The sequence below is a fragment of the Ictalurus punctatus genome, chromosome 13 (genome assembly GCF_001660625.3).
Source record: "Ictalurus punctatus breed USDA103 chromosome 13, Coco_2.0, whole genome shotgun sequence".
In the NCBI taxonomy this organism is placed as follows: Eukaryota; Metazoa; Chordata; class Actinopteri; order Siluriformes; family Ictaluridae; genus Ictalurus; species Ictalurus punctatus.
This window is the reverse complement of record NC_030428.2, coordinates 24,333,185-24,352,500: the sequence shown is the minus strand read 5'-3', so window position 1 is coordinate 24,352,500 and position 19,316 is coordinate 24,333,185. Positions and strand designations below refer to the sequence as shown.

Sequence of the window (19,316 nt, the reverse complement as noted above, 5' to 3'; positions counted from 1 at the left end):
CATCTAAGCTCCTGGTCATACAATTTTGACGATATAGTATACAGTTGTCTAAGAGAAATGACTTATGATCACACTACCCAGTGTCACCCCTTCTGAGTCTGGTTCCACCTCAAGGTTTCTTCCTCATGAAATCTCAGGGAGTTTTTCCTTGACACCATCACCTCTGGCTTTCTCATTAGCGATAAATTGATCAAATGAACACCTATCCATCCATCCATCTTCTATACCGTTTATCCTTCCTTCAGGGTGACGGGGAAACCTGGAGCATCGGGCACGAGGCGGGGTACACCCTGGACAGGGTGCCAATCCACCGCAGGGCACAATCGCATACACACTCACACACCCATTCATACACTACGGACACTTTGGACATGCCAATCAGCCTACCGTGCATGTCTTTGGACTGGGGGAGGAAACCAGAGTACCCGGAGGAAACCCCCGCATCAAGGGGAGAACATGCAAACTCCGCACACACAGGGCCACGGGCCAATGGCCCCAAATGAGCATTTATACCCATAATTTATATTTCTCAAATGCTGCTTTGTGACAGTATCCATTGTATAAACTGCTATACAAATAAAAAGGAATTGAATTGAAACAAAAGACCTAAAGTAATGATCATATTCCCTTTACAAACCAGATGAACTGATTTTAACTACACGTCCTTTCTTCCAGAAGGTCGAAGGTTAATGTACACATTTCATTACAGTGTGCTTTCATATGAACCACCTTCTGAAGACATATACTGTATAGACCTAATCATCTCTCTCTCTCTCTCTCTCTCTCTCTCTATATATATATATATATATATATATATATATATATATATATATATATATATATATATATATATAAACCATCGAGCAAAATGTAAAGTATCTGCTTAGTATACAGCTAACTTAAGTAAGTTTGTTTTAAACTGTGTCCTTTGTCTGTTAATAAAATGCTGTAACACAGACTCACGTGACATTAACATTATTATTTCATTAATATACACTAATATTTTGTCATTATTGTGATCGTCAGGTTCTGTCTATAATTTTGACATGCCGCTTGTGTGTTACTTCTAATTGTTTCCCCAGAACAAGCTTTCAATGTGTCTCAAATCAACTTGAACTTCTAGACTTTGTAAATTACTATCTAGTGTCTAATACCAGTACTACCTAGTGAGTTACTTGATTAGGATAGACTAGGAGTGCTAATTTTATTTCTTCAGTTTTGTACTTGTCTCCATCCAGAAATTTTGTCTTAATAGTGTTCGAAACAGTGTTACTATGAATGCTGAATTTAATACAATGAAAAAGACACACTATTAGCATCACATAAGTATATATAAATAAAATTGGTTTCACTCCGCCCACATTATTACATTTTTTCCTACATTCTTTTGAATGTGCATGTAATAAAATTAAATATTAGATGTCATGAGTGTACCTTCTGCCATCATTTACACATTTGAATGTCCATGTAATAGGAAGCAGTGTGATAACATGAAATTTAAAATGACCTCATATGACCATGGGCATTGTTTCGACTCAGGACAGCTGGTATTTGCTGCTCTCGTCAAGCAACTATCTGACACCGTACAGAACATCCTTCGTGTTCGCTGAGAGTAGGCCAATGGTTGAGAAGCAGGTATTTCTTGCATGCCTTTTATAATCGAGCAATCGGTTTGCGAGAAGGCAGGAATTACAGATAGGGGTTAGAGCAATGCAAATTTGCGCACACTCCATGCAGTAGTAGACCATAACCACTAAATTTAGAAATCCCGGCCGGACGCTTTTTTAAGGTCCGAAAAAGAGGACAGGTCCAGGAAAAGAGGACGTATGATCACCATATGTTACGAATAGTGAATGGTGACAGCTTGGAGACAGAAAAGCTGTACACGCGAAAGGATGATTTGAAATCTATGAAGATGTTGTGTTTAAAACATAGTAATGATTTACCATATCATAGTGATCATAGTTACTGAGATATAACTAAATGAAATGGGAAAAAAATGAAAAACAAACAAACAAACAAAAACATCGTCTTTATGAACTCTGCATCATTAATTAATTACAGCACCTCTTTACAGACATGATTGTTATGTGTGTACATTTCTGTATGTGCATAATGGACATCCAATGATTTACTGCACTTTATACACCATATGGCCAAAAGTATGTGGACATCTGACAATCACAGCCATGTGTGCTTGTGAACATCCTATTCCAGATTTAGTCTCTCTTTGCTGTTATAATCACCTCCACTCTTCTGGGAAGGCTTTCCAATCGATTTTGCAGCGTGACTGTGGATCTGTATTACATTTATAGTGTATTTACAGTACAGTACAGCACATTTACATTCACATTTATGGCATTTGGCAGACACCTTTATCAAAGTGCTAATTTAAGTATTTTAGGAAGAGGTAGGTCTTTAGTGGTTGTTTGAAGACCGCCAGTGCATCAGAAGTTCGGACATCCAGGGGAAGTTCATTCCACCACATGAGTGCCAGAACATAGAAGAGTCTTGATGCATGCCTTCCTTATACGCTGAGAGATGGTGGGACCAGTCGAGCGGTGCTTGAGGATCAGAGGGAGCATGGTGTAGTGCCGGGTGTGATAAGAGCTTTGAGGTAAGTGAGTCCTGGTGTGTTTTTGGCTTTGTAGGCAAGTATCAGTGTTTTAATTCTGGTAGCCACAGGAAACCAGTGGAAGAAGTGTTGCAATGGGGTGGTGTGGGAGAACTTGGGAAGGTTGTACACAAGTCGCACAACTACATTGTGGATCAGTTGCAGAGGTCGAATTGTGCTCAGAGGTGGACCTGCTAGGAGCGAGTTTCAGTAGACCAGTCTCGAAATGACAAGGAACTGAACAAGTACCAGAGTGGCCTGTATGGATAGAAATGGATGAATCTTTCTGTTGTTGTAAAGGAGAAATCGACATGAGCGTATCAGATTAGCAATGTGAGAGGGAAAGGACAGTTGATTGTGTATGGTTGTGTGCAGTGTCTGAAGGTGAGATCTGAGAGTTGTCCAGGGAGATCACAAGATTCTGACATGGGGATGAATCATCTGAGAAGAACAGCAGTTCAGTTATGTTGGGATTACGTTTCAGCTGATGAGTTGCCATCATGATGAGATGTCTGCCAGACATGCTGAGATCTGTGTTCAATCACCCACAAGAGCATTAGTGAGGTCCAGAGTTGGCTGTAATGCATTACTGTATTCTAATTACGTTTTCTGATAACACAGTAATTTACATTTTAAATGTATGTAATTTGATTACAGTTACTTATGTCAATAAAATTACATTACTTGTGTTACAAATTTAATGTTAGGAAAACAATATTAAATAAGACGCATTTTTTAAATAAATCACATTTTTGCCCTGAAGATTTTTCTCATTAGCCAGAATAATTCTCCACTTGGAGCGGTTCGTCACTACGTAACTGAACTTCTGTAGAAGAAGACCATCTGTAATTTTATATCTTCAGTGAAAAGAGGCGAGACCAATCAGCCAGGGTTTACAGAAAAATACGTGGAAACACTTGTGTCTTATTGGCTGACAGTCTCTCAATTTTGCCGAACGCTCGCTCACAGTCAGTGTGAGGAAAAATGGAAATATGCCGATTTTTTTTTTTTAACCAGTAAAGTGGTTGAAACTGAAACACTAGCATCCTCTGATACTGAGCAGGAAAACAAGGTGTGTAAATGTCTATGAGTTCCAGTTTACGTGAACATGATATGAGCAGAGCGTAAGGAAAGATAATGTACTTTATAACGGCACTGTAGCAGCTAAACCCATACAATGATAGCTTAGCTGTTCCTCCTCTTGGCTAGCGACACCAAACTAGCCTAGTTAGAAAAGTTTTATATTTTATCAGTCTGGTATTCCTATAATCAGTGATAACACCCGAGGCAAGTTTTATAATAAAACCAACTTTTTCTGATCATGTCATACACTGACACACGCTAAAATTACTGAAAAAACTACGAGTTTCACTTTGTAGTGTATTTTTTATAGGTTTTGAAAGTAACGTGAAAGTAAAGTAATTAGTAATCTGATTACTTTTTACATGCAGTAATCAGTAATGTAATCAGATTACAATTTTAAAGTGGTAATTAGTAATCTGTTGTGGATTATGTTTTTGAGTAATTTACCCAACATTGGTGAGGTCAGGTACTGAGGTCAGAGCTCTGTGCAGGCCACTCAAGTTCTTCTACACCAACGCTTTGTGCAAAGGGGCATTGCCATGCTGGAACAGGTTTAGGCCTCTTAGTTCCCGTGAAGTGAAATTGTAACGCTACAGCTTATAAGACATTCTAGACAGTTGTGCGCTTCCACCTTTGTAGCAAGAGTTTGGGGAAGAACCTCAATTGCATATGGTAGTTAGGTACATACTTTTAGCTGTCCTCAATGGTATATCACACAGAGTAATTAATGTATGTTGGGTTAACATTGATTTTAACTGAACTGTATTTTGACCGGGCACATGGTGGCTTAGTGGTTAGCACATTCACATGCGGAATTTGCATGTTCTCCCCCTGCTGCGAGGGTTTCCTCGGGGTACTCTGGTTTCCTCCACCAGTCCAAAGACATGCATGGTAGGCTGATTGGCATGTCCAAAATGTGTAAATCTGTATGTGATTGTGCCCTGTGATGGATTGGTACCCTGCCCAGGGTGTTCCCCACCCTGTGCCTGATGGTAGCTGCCTGGGATAGGCTCCAGGTCCCCGCCGACCCAGTAGGATAAGCGAGATTGATTGATTGATTGATTAATTGATTGATTGATTTTGACCACAACAACGCGCAATGCAAATACAAACAAGTAAGTCAACTTGACTTGAGACGCACCCGGTGTCTCCACTATATGTGTCCGCCCCTAATATATCCATGCCGGTTGGCTGACATTGGTTCCGCCCCTGTGTCAGAAACCGAGCTAACCACCGCCATGTATCGCACCGCACTCAGAAACCTGCCGCGATTTAACAGCCAGGTCTCGGCTCTGCCGCGCTGCACTGTCGCTAAAACCCACAGCCGGACGCCAGGATTATCACGCAGCTGCCTCAGGATGGTAAACTCATATTTTACAGTGTTTAAATACAATGTCATGTCTCCTGTATAGCTGCAGATGACCTTTTTCCATCGCCTAGCCTACTAGCCTAGCATTTGTGATATTAGCAACCGTAATCGTTTTCATACAAATCCCGCCTTCTGTGCTAGAATTGGCTAGTCTTTACCAATCATGCATTGAGAGAATGAGGTTTACCAATCGTGTTGCAGGTAGCAGACGGGATTAGCCAATCATCGCGCAGGGGTGGGATTTATCGAAAACGGGTAGGGGAAATATCTTTTTAGCAAACTAGCATACAGTGAATTAAACGTGTTAGCGTGTTTGGGTTTTTGTTTGATATTAGTTTATATTTTGGGGATAATTGTATTATATATATTTTTAAATATGAGTGAGTGCAGAAACGTGGTTAAATTTGGTATGCGACATGCTTGGTAGAAAGTTTTGTACAAGGTCAAAGTCTGATTGCAGCTTGATTTTGTAACTTCATTGGGCAAATGCAATAACAATTTTATTTTATTTTATCGTAATTTGTTTTGAAAGAATTACCGAGTACTAGTCCTGATACATGGGCAATTTGATATATAAAATAATGTCATTGTATTAATTAAAAAGAACACTACTTAAAGTCCCCGTGAAATCCATACTAAAAGTAACAACCTCAATTTTGATATGTTCACCTTAAGGTTATCTATAAGCCAGTGTGCTTCAAAACAATGATAAAATTCACATTTAGAAGATAAACTCAGCACAAAAAAAAAAAATTCCTCTCACGTTCAACTGTTTTTATTTCCAGCAAATTTCTTAAAATGTGTAAATATGTATATTAACATAAAAACATTGAACAACTGAGACATAAGTTGAACAAGTTTCACAGACATGTGACGGACAGAAATGGAGTAATGAGTCCCTGAACAAAGGGGGGGTCAATATTAAAAGTAACAGTGAGTATCTGGCGTCCTCCAGCTGCTTTAAGTACTACAGTGCATCTCATCCTCATGGACTGCACCAGATTGGTCAGTTCTTGCTGTGAGATGTTCCTCCACTCTTCCACCGAGGCGTGCACAAGTTCTCGATCACGTCTGAGGGACACACGGTTACTTGTAATAATTTTCCACTGCAAGGACGATCAGCTGTCCCCCCGTCTCCCTGTAGCACCGTCTTAGACGTCTTACATTACAGACATTGCAGTTTATTGCTCTGGACACATCTGCAGTCCTCATGCCTCCCTGCAGCAGGTCTATGGCATGTTCACGCAGGAGAGGAGGAACCCTAGACTTCTTTCTTCTGGTGTTTTTCAGAGTCAGTAGAAAGGTCTCTTTAGTGTCCTAACTTATTGTAACTGTGACGTTAATCACCTAGCGCCTGTAAACTGTTCGTGTCTTAAGGACTGTTCCACAGCTGCATGTGCAATAATTGTTTATGGTTCATTGAACAAGCATGAAAACATCGTTTAAACCCTTTCCAATAAACATCTGTACAGCTTATTTAAATTTTCACAAAATTATCTTTAAAATACAGTGTCCTGTAAAAGGGACGTTTCTTTATTTTTTTTTAATTAATTAATTAATTGATTGATTATTTTTTCGCTTTGCTGAGTATATATGTGTTAAAAATTTACCGTATCTCTGCCACCGATACAGATCAGCAGTCATCATCTGGTCAGATTTTCTGTCCAATCAAACGCTCTCTAGAATCTGAAGTGTCCCACCCCGAACGTTATAAAAATAAATTGTACTGTCAAGTACGGCTTAGCCCAAGCTCTGAGGTACGCAAACGCTATTGACTATTTTTAAAGCTGGAGGAGCCACTCGATATGTCCCGCCCCGACTTCCTGTTTCAGTGGAAACACATTGAATCAACACATTGAATAACGCTGCACACTTCAAGGGGACTTTAATAGGGTAAAAAAAAAAATGATCATGATATTTTATCGTTGTATTGCCAAGTCTTACTGGTCACTTGAATATAATGAATTTAAACCAAACCTCATTAGTTATAAATGTGTGTGCGTGTGTGTGTTACTTTGTATGTTATTTTAATTCTTTATTGTGCTAATGTATGTATATTTAATCTGCCATTTTTGGCCAGGAATATCTTCTAAAAGAGATATTTTTAATTTCAAGAGACTTCCTAGGTAAAAAAAATTTAAATAAAAAAAAATATTTTTTTTGTATTGCACCTCATGATGCACTTGTATTAGGAGCAGAGAGCAATTTGAGGTTCAGTGATTTGTTTATATATCTAGCAAAGCGATCTGATCATCTTTCTAACTCTTACGTCGACTCTTAGGCGAGTTCAGAGTCTTACAGGATTGAACGGGACACCTTCGGGGAGCTGAAAGTGCCGAGCGATAAATACTACGGAGCTCAAACCGTGCGCTCCACCATGAACTTCAAAATCGGCGGAGTGACCGAGAGGATGCCGGTAAGTCCTAAAGCAGGGAAAACATGATGTAGAGTATGGGGGGTGTTTGCTGCATAATGTACACTTCCGGTCACAAGTTCAGACACACTCATCCTTTCTTTATTTATTTTCACCACCTTTTAGAATAATAATAAAGTCATCAAAACTCTGGAACAACACAAATTGAACTATGGGAATTATGTTGTGAAAAAAATACATAAATAAATCTTCAAAGTAGACGTCCTTTTCGCCTAGAATTTCCAGAAATGTATTCTTGGTGTTCTCTCACCCGATTTCTTGAGGAATTTCCCTGAGATGCTTTTTAAACAGTATTAAAGGAGTTCCCACCGACGCTGGACACTCATCGGCTGCTTTTCCAAATATTTCACTCGAGTCGTCCGTTTAAGTAAATATTTTTCCGTAAATAAAATGTTTGTTTTCTAATGAAAGAAACGAATACGTTGGCACGATTATATTTTTGTCAACGACACCAATTTCACACGTTTAATCACACACCTTCAGATCAAATGCTTTTTAAGAACATGAGAAACATTTCAGTCTCCAAACTTTTGACTGGTCGTGTACAAATAAAGCTACGTTCACGTAGACACCATTCACTGTACTATGAAGTTGCCAGTAGGCGGTCCTACTATTCGTTGCCATAGTAATATTTATCAGCGGGTCGCGCAATATCAGCGTATATATGTATCATATCTGATGAGATGAAGGAGGAGCAGTTTGAGCTCGCAGGTCGTCTATCTGTGACGAAAGCCCAAGAGCCGGACTGTCTGGGTTCACGAAACAATTCGGACTCCCAGGAAGCATGGCGGATCACAGATCTACTGTCTTTGCTCCCATTGGTAGTCGCTAACACTGGGTCGCTCCAAATTTACATAAAATTAAACTTTTCTCAACTTTGTCGCATCGCTGGACCACGCCCACATCTAGTCGCCAATGGTCGTTGTCGCTCATGTTGCCGGACGTCGGCAGCTTTCGCTGAAAATGAATGGACTCCGGTTGCTTCGTCACTACGAGTCGCTGTATGAACGTAGCTTAAGTGACATGAGTTCCACAAGAATAAAACCAGATCTAGCATTAAACAGTAAGTGATTCATAAATATAACATTTTCATGGATATCCAGATTCTTTTATATATTTTTATTTATTTATTTTTTTTTTTAACTTAAAATTGGATGAAGTATATATTTTTTGATTCTGTCTCAATATAATATATATATTAAAAAGTTAATGGATTTTCCTATATGAGTAAATAAAGGCAAAAACTGTATGCCTGAAATGGTACACAAACGAAATCTTCCAATGTCCAAAAGTTTTCAGGTCTAAAATATGTAATGCTGAAGACAAAAGTTTAGAAAATGATCATTTTTGAAAATTTACAAAGTTTAGGATGTTTTTTTTTTTTTTTAAATTCATCTTCTCAAAAAAAAACAACACTAGTTTAAGCAATCAGTGGAGTCCGACAAATTTGAGTCCTTTTTTTTTTTTTTTTGTGCTATTTTCAAAAATTTTATGTAGAAATTTATTAAAGATTGAGGGTGACGAATACTCTAGAGAGCTGTAGAAGTTTTAAGAGTTAATTTTCAGTAATGCTCTCAAGCGATTTGGATGTGACTTGCATCTTATATTTTCCTAAAATTTAAAAAAAAAAAGCCTTAAATTGACCGTCCATAAGAGCAGACACTACGCATGAAAGGAATAAAACGTGATCCGCATATAAATAAAACAAGATGCACAAATATTACAAATGTATTTTTTTGTTTATTTGTGGAACCGTCGGCATTTATTTGTGGATTTCTGAAACAGTTCTCACGTCATGCCAATCAGTTCAATCCACCGATGTGGTTTTTGGTCTGCTCTAGGCAATCAGATAACAAGACAGCTTTTCTTTAATGGCCACACTACTTCATCCAATCATAGCAGATGCATGCTCAAACCATGAAGAAGTACCAGGGAGGGTCTTCTGAAGCTCGCGTTCGGAGCCGAGAAACGTCTGGCTAGCGTCTCGGATAAGTTTAGAAAACTTTTTCCATGCTTGGGAACCTAATAGAAATAACTATTTAAGAACGCGTTTAAAAGCAGTACTTTGTTGTTGTAGTCTCCAGTATGCTGTTCATCTTTGGAATGGATCTATACGACAACCGGATTAAAGCGTGACGTTGACTGTGTGAGGGAATCACACTTGGCTGATTTTTAATACATAGCTAAATTGATGTGTAAAAAAATGTTATACACGGGGGGGGGGGATATATATAATTTTCAGTATTTTTGGCGGAAGTTTTCTCAGACCGCCGCACAAATGCTGGACTACAGGGCCAAAACACTGCAACTGGCTACTCACTATCTCAATAATAAATACTGTCAGTGTGTGCTTTAGCACATGTGTGTCAGGGTGTAGTGCTCACTTTTACTTCTATCCATGTCGAAATGTGTGTGTGTGTGTGTGTGTGTGTGTGTGTGTGTGATTCAGATCCAAGTGATTAAAGCGTTTGGCATTCTGAAGAGAGCAGCAGCCGAGGTGAATAAGGACTACGGCTTGGACACCAAGATCGCCGAGGCTATTGTGCAGGCTGCAGATGAGGTACATGGAAAGGCTCTCCGGTCATAATACTGCAGGAAAAGGCAGAAAACTGTCAAGTTAATTGACATAACAGTACATCCCCAAGTGATTTTATTCCTGGCATAGCTATGTGAAATGCTAATTACATTGCTGCAATGCTCTATGTTTAGTGTACAAGATTTCACTCCCTGCTGCATGCGCTTTTATAATATTTATTTATTTATTTTTTCTGCTGCACTTTCTCAGTCGTCTTTAGAAGTTGACGAGCTCGCGTTAGAAGTTGATGTTGATGTATCTCGAACTCAAACTGTGCCTCCATGCCCAGGTGTCTGCTGGGAAACTGGACGAGCACTTCCCATTGGTGGTGTGGCAGACGGGCTCAGGAACGCAGACCAACATGAACGTCAACGAGGTGATCAGCAACCGGGCCATCGAGATCCTCGGGGGCAAACTAGGCAGCAAAGACCCCGTGCATCCCAACGACCACGTCAACAAGAGCCAGGTGGGTGATTATATGAAAAGCGTCGCTTCTCCCCACATCACACAACCCAACATTATCGTAGGCAAAAATAATTATCTTAATTATCTTAATAGATCGTTTGAATCTTTTTACAAAATGCCTTTTTTGTCTATTTGATTATTATTTATTTTATTTTTTTAAATGTTTATTTTTATTTTTTGAATGTTTTTTCTCTTTAATGTTGTTTCATTATTATTGTTTTTATTTGAATCATTTTATTATGTTTCATTGTGAAGCACATTTTCAGTTGCATTTTATGCATGAAAAGTGCTGTATAAAGTTTTATAATAATTGTATAATTTATTACAATATTCACTTTTTCTTTGTCCAAGCACACAGTCTGTCGTGTGTTATTTCTCGTTCATGAGCCTCGTGCATACAAACTCGCTTAAAGTATGTTTTATGTACTACTTTATGTATGTTCTGCTTATGTAAATACTTCAACTAATGCCTTTTAAGTATTTTTAAGAAAGCATGTTTGTGTGACTCGCACTAGTGTCAGTTTAATAGGAACACAGATTATCTGTCTAGGAACAGTTTAAAAGAAACACTCTTTATGCTGATTGCACTTTTTAAAAATATCTGTTTTTCTCTATCGCTTGGCGTTTAATAAACATAAATTTAATTTGCTTGTTTGTGTGTACATGTTTCAGAGCTCTAATGACACGTTCCCCACCGCCATGCACATTGCTGCAGCTAAAGAAGTGCACGAGGTGCTGCTGCCTGGCCTGCAGGAGCTCCACGACGCTCTCGCCGCCAAGGCCGAGGAGTTTAAGGACATCATCAAAATCGGGCGCACACACACACAGGACGCCGTGCCTCTGTCACTCGGACAGGTAAAAAAAAAAAATCAACGTTGATTCATATGTTATATTCACCCATGCAGGGCTTACTTATAAGAGCAAATCTGTTTTTTTTTTTGAGTAATTCGCTAGGTTACTCAAGCCGAAAGAGATGTTTAGGTGGGAAACCATAGCTTTGATATAGCGACATCCGACATGTGATGGATGAGGATGATGCCTGAGAAAGGCTTTACCCGAGATTAGGAGGACCTACCGTCTTCACATTTAAAGGGGGGAAATTCAGGTGTAGTAAATGTAGACATGGAAAAACAAGAAGACACATATTAACACGTGTGTGTGTGTGTGTGTGTGTGTGTGTGTGTGTGTGTGTGTGTGTGTGTGTGTGTGTGTGTGTGTGTGTGTAGGAGTTTGGAGGCTATGTGCAGCAGGTGAAATACAGTATTGAACGAGTGAAGGCGTCGATGCCCAGAGTATATGAGCTGGCAGCAGGAGGCACCGCGGTGGGTACAGGACTAAACACTCGCATCGGCTTTGCCGAGAAAGTGGCTGACCGAGTCGCAGCACTCACAGGTCTCTCACACACACTTTCACAGACATTCTAGCTGAGATCTATCAAACCTGTGTATTTTTTTTCACACTTTTATCTTTTTTTGTAATTTACTCTAACACCATTTGAATGAAATCCCATGTGCATCTCACACACAGTGACTAAAGTTTCTGCTGCTGAACTTTGGATTGTATTAAATTTAGCTAGTCATGAAGAACAGTCTGATCCTGGAGAAAATAAAATGTATAAGACTATAAAAATATCACGTCCCTTAGAATGTCAGATATTTTGGCTGCAGTCTGTTGATTTTTAAATGGTGTGTTGATTTGACATACCTTATGATGGTTGTAATTTTTCTCAATGAGTATTGCTTCTCTGAGTTTCATTGCTGTGCCAGAGCGTTTATCACTTGTGAGATCTGTTTGTGTTGTTGATGTAGCGGTGCGCTCACAGTAGGACTTTTTACCTGGAGAGTTTGCGATCAATCAGTGCCTCATCTTAAAATCTGACCTGCTAGAAGACCCTGATCACGTGTAATCACGTCAGAAAAACCTGACGTTATTGTGTGATCGTTTGCAGGCCTGCCCTTTGTGACCGCACCAAATAAGTTTGAGGCTCTGGCGGCCCACGATGCCCTGGTGGAGCTGAGTGGGGCTTTGAACACCGTGTCCGTCAGCATGATGAAGATCGCCAACGACATCCGCTTCCTAGGCTCAGGGCCTCGCTCAGGCCTCGGGGAGCTCATCCTGCCAGAGAATGAGCCTGGCTCCAGCATCATGCCCGGTGAGTGAGATATTCCCATCAACCAATCACATCACAAGACTCAGGGTAAATGGATATTAGTCTTACTTGCTGGCATGTTTTTATGCTTTGATATCTTGATTACACACAGACCCCATGATGAGGAATGCTATTATGTTCTGGGTCAGTTTGACCCATTTCCACATTTGAGATGCTAGTGAATATCTCTTTTTGTCTTTGAAATTTTTGGACTTTTTCCTCATTTAGGGTCATGAACTTGTATGCAAATATTTCTTTTCCACTTTATTTCACATAACTCTGTTTATGGACTTTAACGTTTATGGATTTCTTGAGTTAATATAATTTCATGTGAATAACCTCATTGGAAATATATTTACTGGGGGGGGGGGGGGGGTGCTGAAGCATCCAGTACTCATTTCCTCCACTGTATTTGACTGTATTTTATTTTTATGTTTATTTCTTTACTTTCCCATTAGGATACCGATAATTTTAGGGTTTATAGTATTCCGTCGCCTTATAAATGGGTGTAGAGCTCGAGTACACGTGCAGGCCTGTTTCGAGCGTGTGCGTTACAGCTGGTTCGGCTCTTCTTCTGCACCTTTGGAACCGTTCTTAAGTTTCAAGTCTTCTTTTAGACGCTCTGTGACCTCTGACCTCCTCAGAATGCAGCACTGTAAAGGGCAGTGACCGAGAAAGAGCCTCATGAAGATCATCATTCACCGTACAGCAGCACGTGAAAATCTTCATGCTGAGATCTCGCTTCGTAGCAGTTATGAAGTAACGCCGTTTGTTAACGTCGTCCATCAGTTTGATGGCGTTTAACATATCTGAGCTGACGTATGACATCTCCGTGGGCATCTTTTCACCAGTTCCAGAACAACTGACACGGCAGTCACGGACTGTGACTTACAGTTACAGGATAACTCTCAGCAGCTCAGGATATAAAGTATATCAAATTATTTGGTCTTGTTACTTAATCTTTCTTGAAAATGAATACGTCAGCATGATTATATTTTTGTCTACAACACCCGATTTCACACATTTAATCACACACCTTCAGATCAAAAGGTTTTTAAGATCATGAGAAACATTTCAGTCGAGTGTCCACAAACTTTTGACCGGTAGTGGCCCTCCATAGTGAGATAATATGTGAGATGTGTATTACGCACAGGTGATGGAAGAGTTGCTAACTGTGTATGTTCTATGTGAGGATACAGGTGTTAGTGTGTGTGTGTGTGTGTGTGAAACAGGTAAAGTGAATCCCACTCAGTGTGAGGCCATGACCATGGTGGCTGCTCAGGTGATGGGGAACCACGTGGCTGTCACAGTCGGGGGCAGCAACGGACACTTCGAGCTCAACGTGTTCAAGCCGATGATCGTTAGTATCGTCTGCCTCCACACGCTCGTGCTGCTGGTTTTATTTCTCAGCACTGCTCACTACTCTTTACCATGTTCCTGTTGCTTTTATAAACACGATAGGACTGCAGTGAATATTCAATACATTTGATCATTCAGTAGCGTTTTCACATGACACACAGGTTTATATACAGTCGTTCAGTCCGAACAGGATTTCATGGAGCCAAAAATATTTGATGCTCCAGCCCTAAAACGTAATATAAATACAGCTGTGCCATTTCAATTAGCCGCTAGAACTATACCTCTATAAACTACACAGGTTTTTAGGCCTTCTATCCTCAGGAATTTAACTTTATCGCTTGTTTCTTACATCTCTGTCTCTCTGCACAGATTAAGAATGTGCTGAACTCCGCCCGGTTGCTAGGCGACGCCTCAGTTTCCTTCACGAGAAACTGTGTGGTTGGGATTCAGGCCAACACGGATCGAATCAACAAACTGATGAACGAGTCTCTGATGCTCGTCACCGCGCTCAACCCTCACATAGGCAAGTACATTATCATTACTCGGCCACTAGAGAGCGCTCCTTCACAAGCTTTAGCTCTGCCAGGCTTTTCTTTTTGATAGTTGTACATACTTCCATATAGTGTTTTTTTTTTTTTTTTTTTTTTTTTTTTTTTTTTAAATTGTCCACATCTGTTTCACTGCTCATCTCAGTCATCAAGGGGAAACAGCAAAAAAAAAAATCATCTTTAATCTTTATAATGTAATTTTAAACAAGTGTTGGGAGAATAATAAATAGGAATTCAAACAGAATAAAAAATTAAATCTTGAGACAGTAAATGAAGTCACCAGCCCAGGAGAGACTAGATTTAATGTCTGAACTATTTTTTTTGTTTTGTTTTGCTGCTGCATTCAAGAAAGATACTAAATCATCCTTTCTATTGACGTTTGGGAGGGGGGGCTCGATTAGTTGGCCGATTTATTTATTTTATTTATTTATTTATTTATTTTTCCCTTAATCGGATGGGCGGGGCAAACTTTCAGTGCTTTTTGTTGTTGTTTTGATTATTTAAAATAAAATCCACAAACTGAGGGTTACAAATAAAAATTCAGAATAAAGCTTTACACAACTGTTTGTCCAACAAACATTACATGACATTCTGTTCTGAAATTGAACTGTTCTCTTGTCTGTTGAACTAATCTCCTAAAAGTGAAAAGGGAGAAATTTACATTTAAAGATTACATTTCACCAAAAGGCGGCAAAATGGCCTTACCCATTACATTCACAATTGGCAGAAAGCCAAGGCAAGTTAGTAAGACACATTTCCTGTTTAATTTGGTGAAATATATAGTCATGGGTGGAAAAGAAAGTACACCCTCCTTCAATTCTATGTTTTTGTTTCAGTGTTTAAATAACAATTGTATGGTCATCAGGAACTTCTATAAACAAAGAAATAACGTGATGACGACGACAACAACAAAACAACATTCAGAAACCAGCTGGTGGAAAAATAAGTACACCCTATCATTCAGTTCCATGAACCAACTTTAGCACAATAATTTGAAGTAAAGCTCTTCTATAGGATCCTGTCAGTCTCGCATCATTCTGGAGAAATTTTTGGACCACTCTACTTTACATCATTGCTTCAGTTCATTGATGTTTGAGGGCATTTTGTTTATGCACAGCGCTCTCTCTCTTTTTTCTTTTTTTCGAGCCACCCTTCCATGAAAGCCATACTTATTCACTCTTTTTCTGATTGTACTATTATGAACATTTGCTCATGAATTATCATGAATTTGCTGGAACACCCTTTCCTGGGAAGATTGGCAGCTGTCTTGAAGGCGCTCCATTTGTAAACAGTCCTTCTCACTGTAGAATGGTGAATTTCAAATTGTTTGGCGATGGCCTTATAACCCGTCCCAGATTGATGAGCAGTAACAGTTGTTTCTCTGAGGTCATGGCATGATGTGGGCACACACCTGAGTGCTCCAGAACACTTTTTTTTTTTTTTTTTGGTCACACTTTTTGATTAACTAATCTTGTGCATTTCATTAGTAACACCTGGCTGCTAATTACTCTCTAAATGATTGTGGAAGTTGGAAGGGTGTACTCTCTCACCTGGTTTTTCAATCTTGGTTACCTTTTTGGAATAAAATTACTACATGTTGAAATCTGTTTTTTTCTGGGGGGTTTTTTTTTTTTTGGTGGGCACCTGAGGTTATATCTCACACATCGCTGTGATTGTTAGGTGTTAAATTGAAGCAGCTAATATTCACTCAGTCTAGCAGGATTTCACACTTGTTCAGGACCTTCATCAGTCTTGCAAATACAGAAGTGACGCATTGCCTGTTCTTGCCATGGCCCGGCCAAGCAAGGCAGCCACTATTTCTGTCCCTGAGAAGACACTCTTGAAACACCTGACTTGGTTAACTGGCATGATGTAGAAAGCTGGTGTTCAGCCTTATCTGCAAAGGGCCGGTGTGGCTGCATTTATTTATTTTTTTGTTCCAGTCAAGCAGTCGACTATCAGGTGCTTGGTTGGACTAAACTACACTGGGAGATTGGACAACTGGTGTAGGGATCAAATTGGACATGACTTTTCCAGCCGCTGAATGCAGGACAAGAACTCAAATCCGATTATTTCCTAGTGGAGTAATTGGAGCATGTAGGCTTTAATGAGATGATGAGTATTTGCTCTTGCGTGGATGGAGACGTTTAACAGGGCTTAGTTTTACATGCTGTTATTGCTGGCTGCATTAAGCCGAGTACGTATAGATGGTAATGCGAGTAATGTGGAGGAACCAAAATCTGCAGTTTAGTCATAGCATTTGCCATTTTTGACCCCTCAGGCCATCCCGTCCACTTTCTTATTAGCAGTGTTGCTGTTTACTCAAAGCTCAACCATTATAGTATGCTTGCATGCTTTTCTTTTGGAAACAGGATGGAGATGGAAGGATGATGTTCATTGGCTTTTTCAATTTGCAGCAGATATCAGTTATTAGAAGAAAGTTCATATCATAGTGTAATATAATATATTCTCTACAGGGAGGAGAAGAAATATGAATAGAGCTGCTCAGTATCCAAAAAATTGAAGCGCGTAGAAAGAAAAACGATCTCCGTGCAGACTGCACAAATCTCAGAGAGAAATAAAGAGCTGATCTTTTAAAAATGTCTGAAATTCCGTGGGATTAAAAGCTTGCCAACTCCAGGATCTTTCAAACATGCTAATGTTCCTGAAAATCTTGTATTTTAATGTTTTGAAGTCGAAATAGCTTTTTTTCCCCAGCTTGTTTTCTTTTTCTTGCACACAACTGGACGTTTTTTATTTGGAAGTAGCTGTGCTGTGCTTTCCAGATTTTATATTTATTTATTTATTTATTTATTATAACAGTCAGGTTTATGTACTTGTATGTGACTTATCTCTCTTTCTCTGTCTTTGTCAGGTTACGACAAAGCTGCTACCATCGCCAAGACCGCACACAAAGAGGGTTCAACATTAAAAGCTGTTGCCATCAAACTGGGCTACCTGACTGAGGAGCAGTTTGAACAGTGGGTCCGTCCCCGGGACATGCTCGGCCCCAAGTAAATTATTCCCATTCCAAAGTGTGGAAATGCTTCAGTGAGGCCAGCCTTTGTATAATAAAACGTTTCTTTTTGGGATGTGTTTCACTTTTCTTTCAATCCAGGAATGTATTTAGAGTTTCCCACTATTTTTAGCATTTAATTGGGCTTTCAGTCTCCCATCTGTGAGCATACAGGCAGACCCCCAGGGCCTTTTGGAACATTTCCAAGAGCATCATGGCAAATCACGAAGGTGAAAAGTCTGTCCAACTCCCTTAAAACGACAGTCATCTATGAACTTTGCTAAACATCAGCTAAAAAAATCTAAATGGATGAAATACAAATGCGAAATATTAGAAAGCTATTTGATGTTCTGACGTAATGCGGTTTAACGCTGAGCAATTTTTTTGAACTTCTTCACTTTGCTACATTTCATGTATTTCATCAGGAAAAACACACAAACAAGCAATTATTAGAGAAAGAGAAGTGTCCTCTCGGACCATACGCCAAATCCCTTTGACTTTGTAGTGAAGCACTCATTTGTGGTGGTGTAGTACAGTCAGTAGTGTTTCTTATTCTGTGTTATAACACTATGAACATGGTATTCTGCAGTCCTAACTGGATTTACACTGTACGAGTTCCGTCTGTTGCAGACAGAAATCGCACAATTCTTGGTCCTGTATTGATATTATTTAAACCTTACAGTGCATAATGTACTGTGCTAGCCGGCGGCCGGTTTTAGCACCGTTGCGACCAGACTGACGAGCGATGACTAAGTTCTTGCGGTGTCCGAAATTTTTTCTTACAATCCCAAAGTCTGAGCGCTGCTACCACGTTGTTCTTAAAGCCACCAATAGGAGGACGGCATCTGATGATCCTTATTACTTCAAGCTTATACTTGTACTTGAATACCCTTATACTTCAAGAAGAATGTTTCTGTTCATTGAGACTTTGTGCATGACCCTGGATTGCACAGGTTGATGACGTAAACAGAATATAGTATGTACACGTGTGTGTGTGTGTGTGTGTGTATATGCTGATTTGGACAACTTACTATAGAATCTGTTGTTATGAATTCGGACAGGATTTTATTAGGATCATCTCATATATAACGTGACGAGTAATAATCTTGTAAGACCGCTGGAATCGCACAGTGTAAAACCTGAGGATCTGGTCAGAAGGGGTGAAGAATATTAGCAGGTATATGTGCTGTGGTGCTTACATGCCAACTTTGCTAGAAGGGTTTTATCTTGACTTGATTATCATACATGAAGTTATGTCTCAACGTTATGATGGAAATTAAATGATGTTATGCACCTCCGCTGCTTCAGCCAGTGCACTGTTTATTTATTCAGCTACATTTTAAATGAAAAGCTTGGAGATCATTTGACTCTCATATATGGTCAAAAAGGAAATTTTAGATTAAATAAAAGGTATTTATTTAGATTAAGTCCTTGCCTGCTGTGGCGTACTCCATGGTTCCGCCTCAGGCCCTCTCGTGTTGATTTATATTGACAGCCGACTGTTTGTTTTTTTCACACTTACAGTAAACACACCTATCTAATAACATTCACATTGTCTTTTGTTTGTTTGTTTGTTTTTTAAATTAGACAGTTTCTTCGCTTTTCATAACCTAATCTGAGCTATCACAGCAAATGGTAGATAAAAATCCGACTGTTAATTAATAAAATGTTTTGTGTGGCAAAAAAAGCACTCGGTACAACCAT

The 19,316-nt window shown here is 39.4% G+C and overlaps 1 protein-coding gene across 1 annotated transcript; it reads left to right on the top strand.

Moving 5' to 3' along the window:
• The first annotated feature begins 4,894 nt into the window (after window positions 1-4,894).
• fh (fumarate hydratase) lies at window positions 4,895-18,919 on the top strand. The gene is made up of 10 exons (XM_017484050.3): window positions 4,895-5,058; window positions 7,348-7,482; window positions 9,950-10,060; window positions 10,365-10,541; window positions 11,213-11,395; window positions 11,767-11,932; window positions 12,489-12,692; window positions 13,922-14,049; window positions 14,418-14,571; window positions 17,472-18,919. The coding sequence occupies exons 1-10, from the start codon at window positions 4,936-4,938 to the stop codon at window positions 17,612-17,614; spliced, it is 1,524 nt and encodes a 507-aa protein (XP_017339539.2). The 5' UTR covers window positions 4,895-4,935; the 3' UTR covers window positions 17,615-18,919.
• Window positions 18,920-19,316: the final 397 nt, after the last annotated feature.

Excerpts from the sequence above, each read along its gene's own strand:
- fh (XM_017484050.3), top strand. The coding sequence starts at position 4,936 with ATGTATCGCACCGCACTCAGAAACCTGCCGCGATTTAACAGCCAGGTC. Across the intron at positions 10,542-11,212 it reads ACCACGTCAACAAGAGCCAG|AGCTCTAATGACACGTTCCC; the intron begins GTGGGTGATTAT and ends TACATGTTTCAG. Across the intron at positions 14,572-17,471 it reads CGCGCTCAACCCTCACATAG|GTTACGACAAAGCTGCTACC; the intron begins GCAAGTACATTA and ends TGTCTTTGTCAG.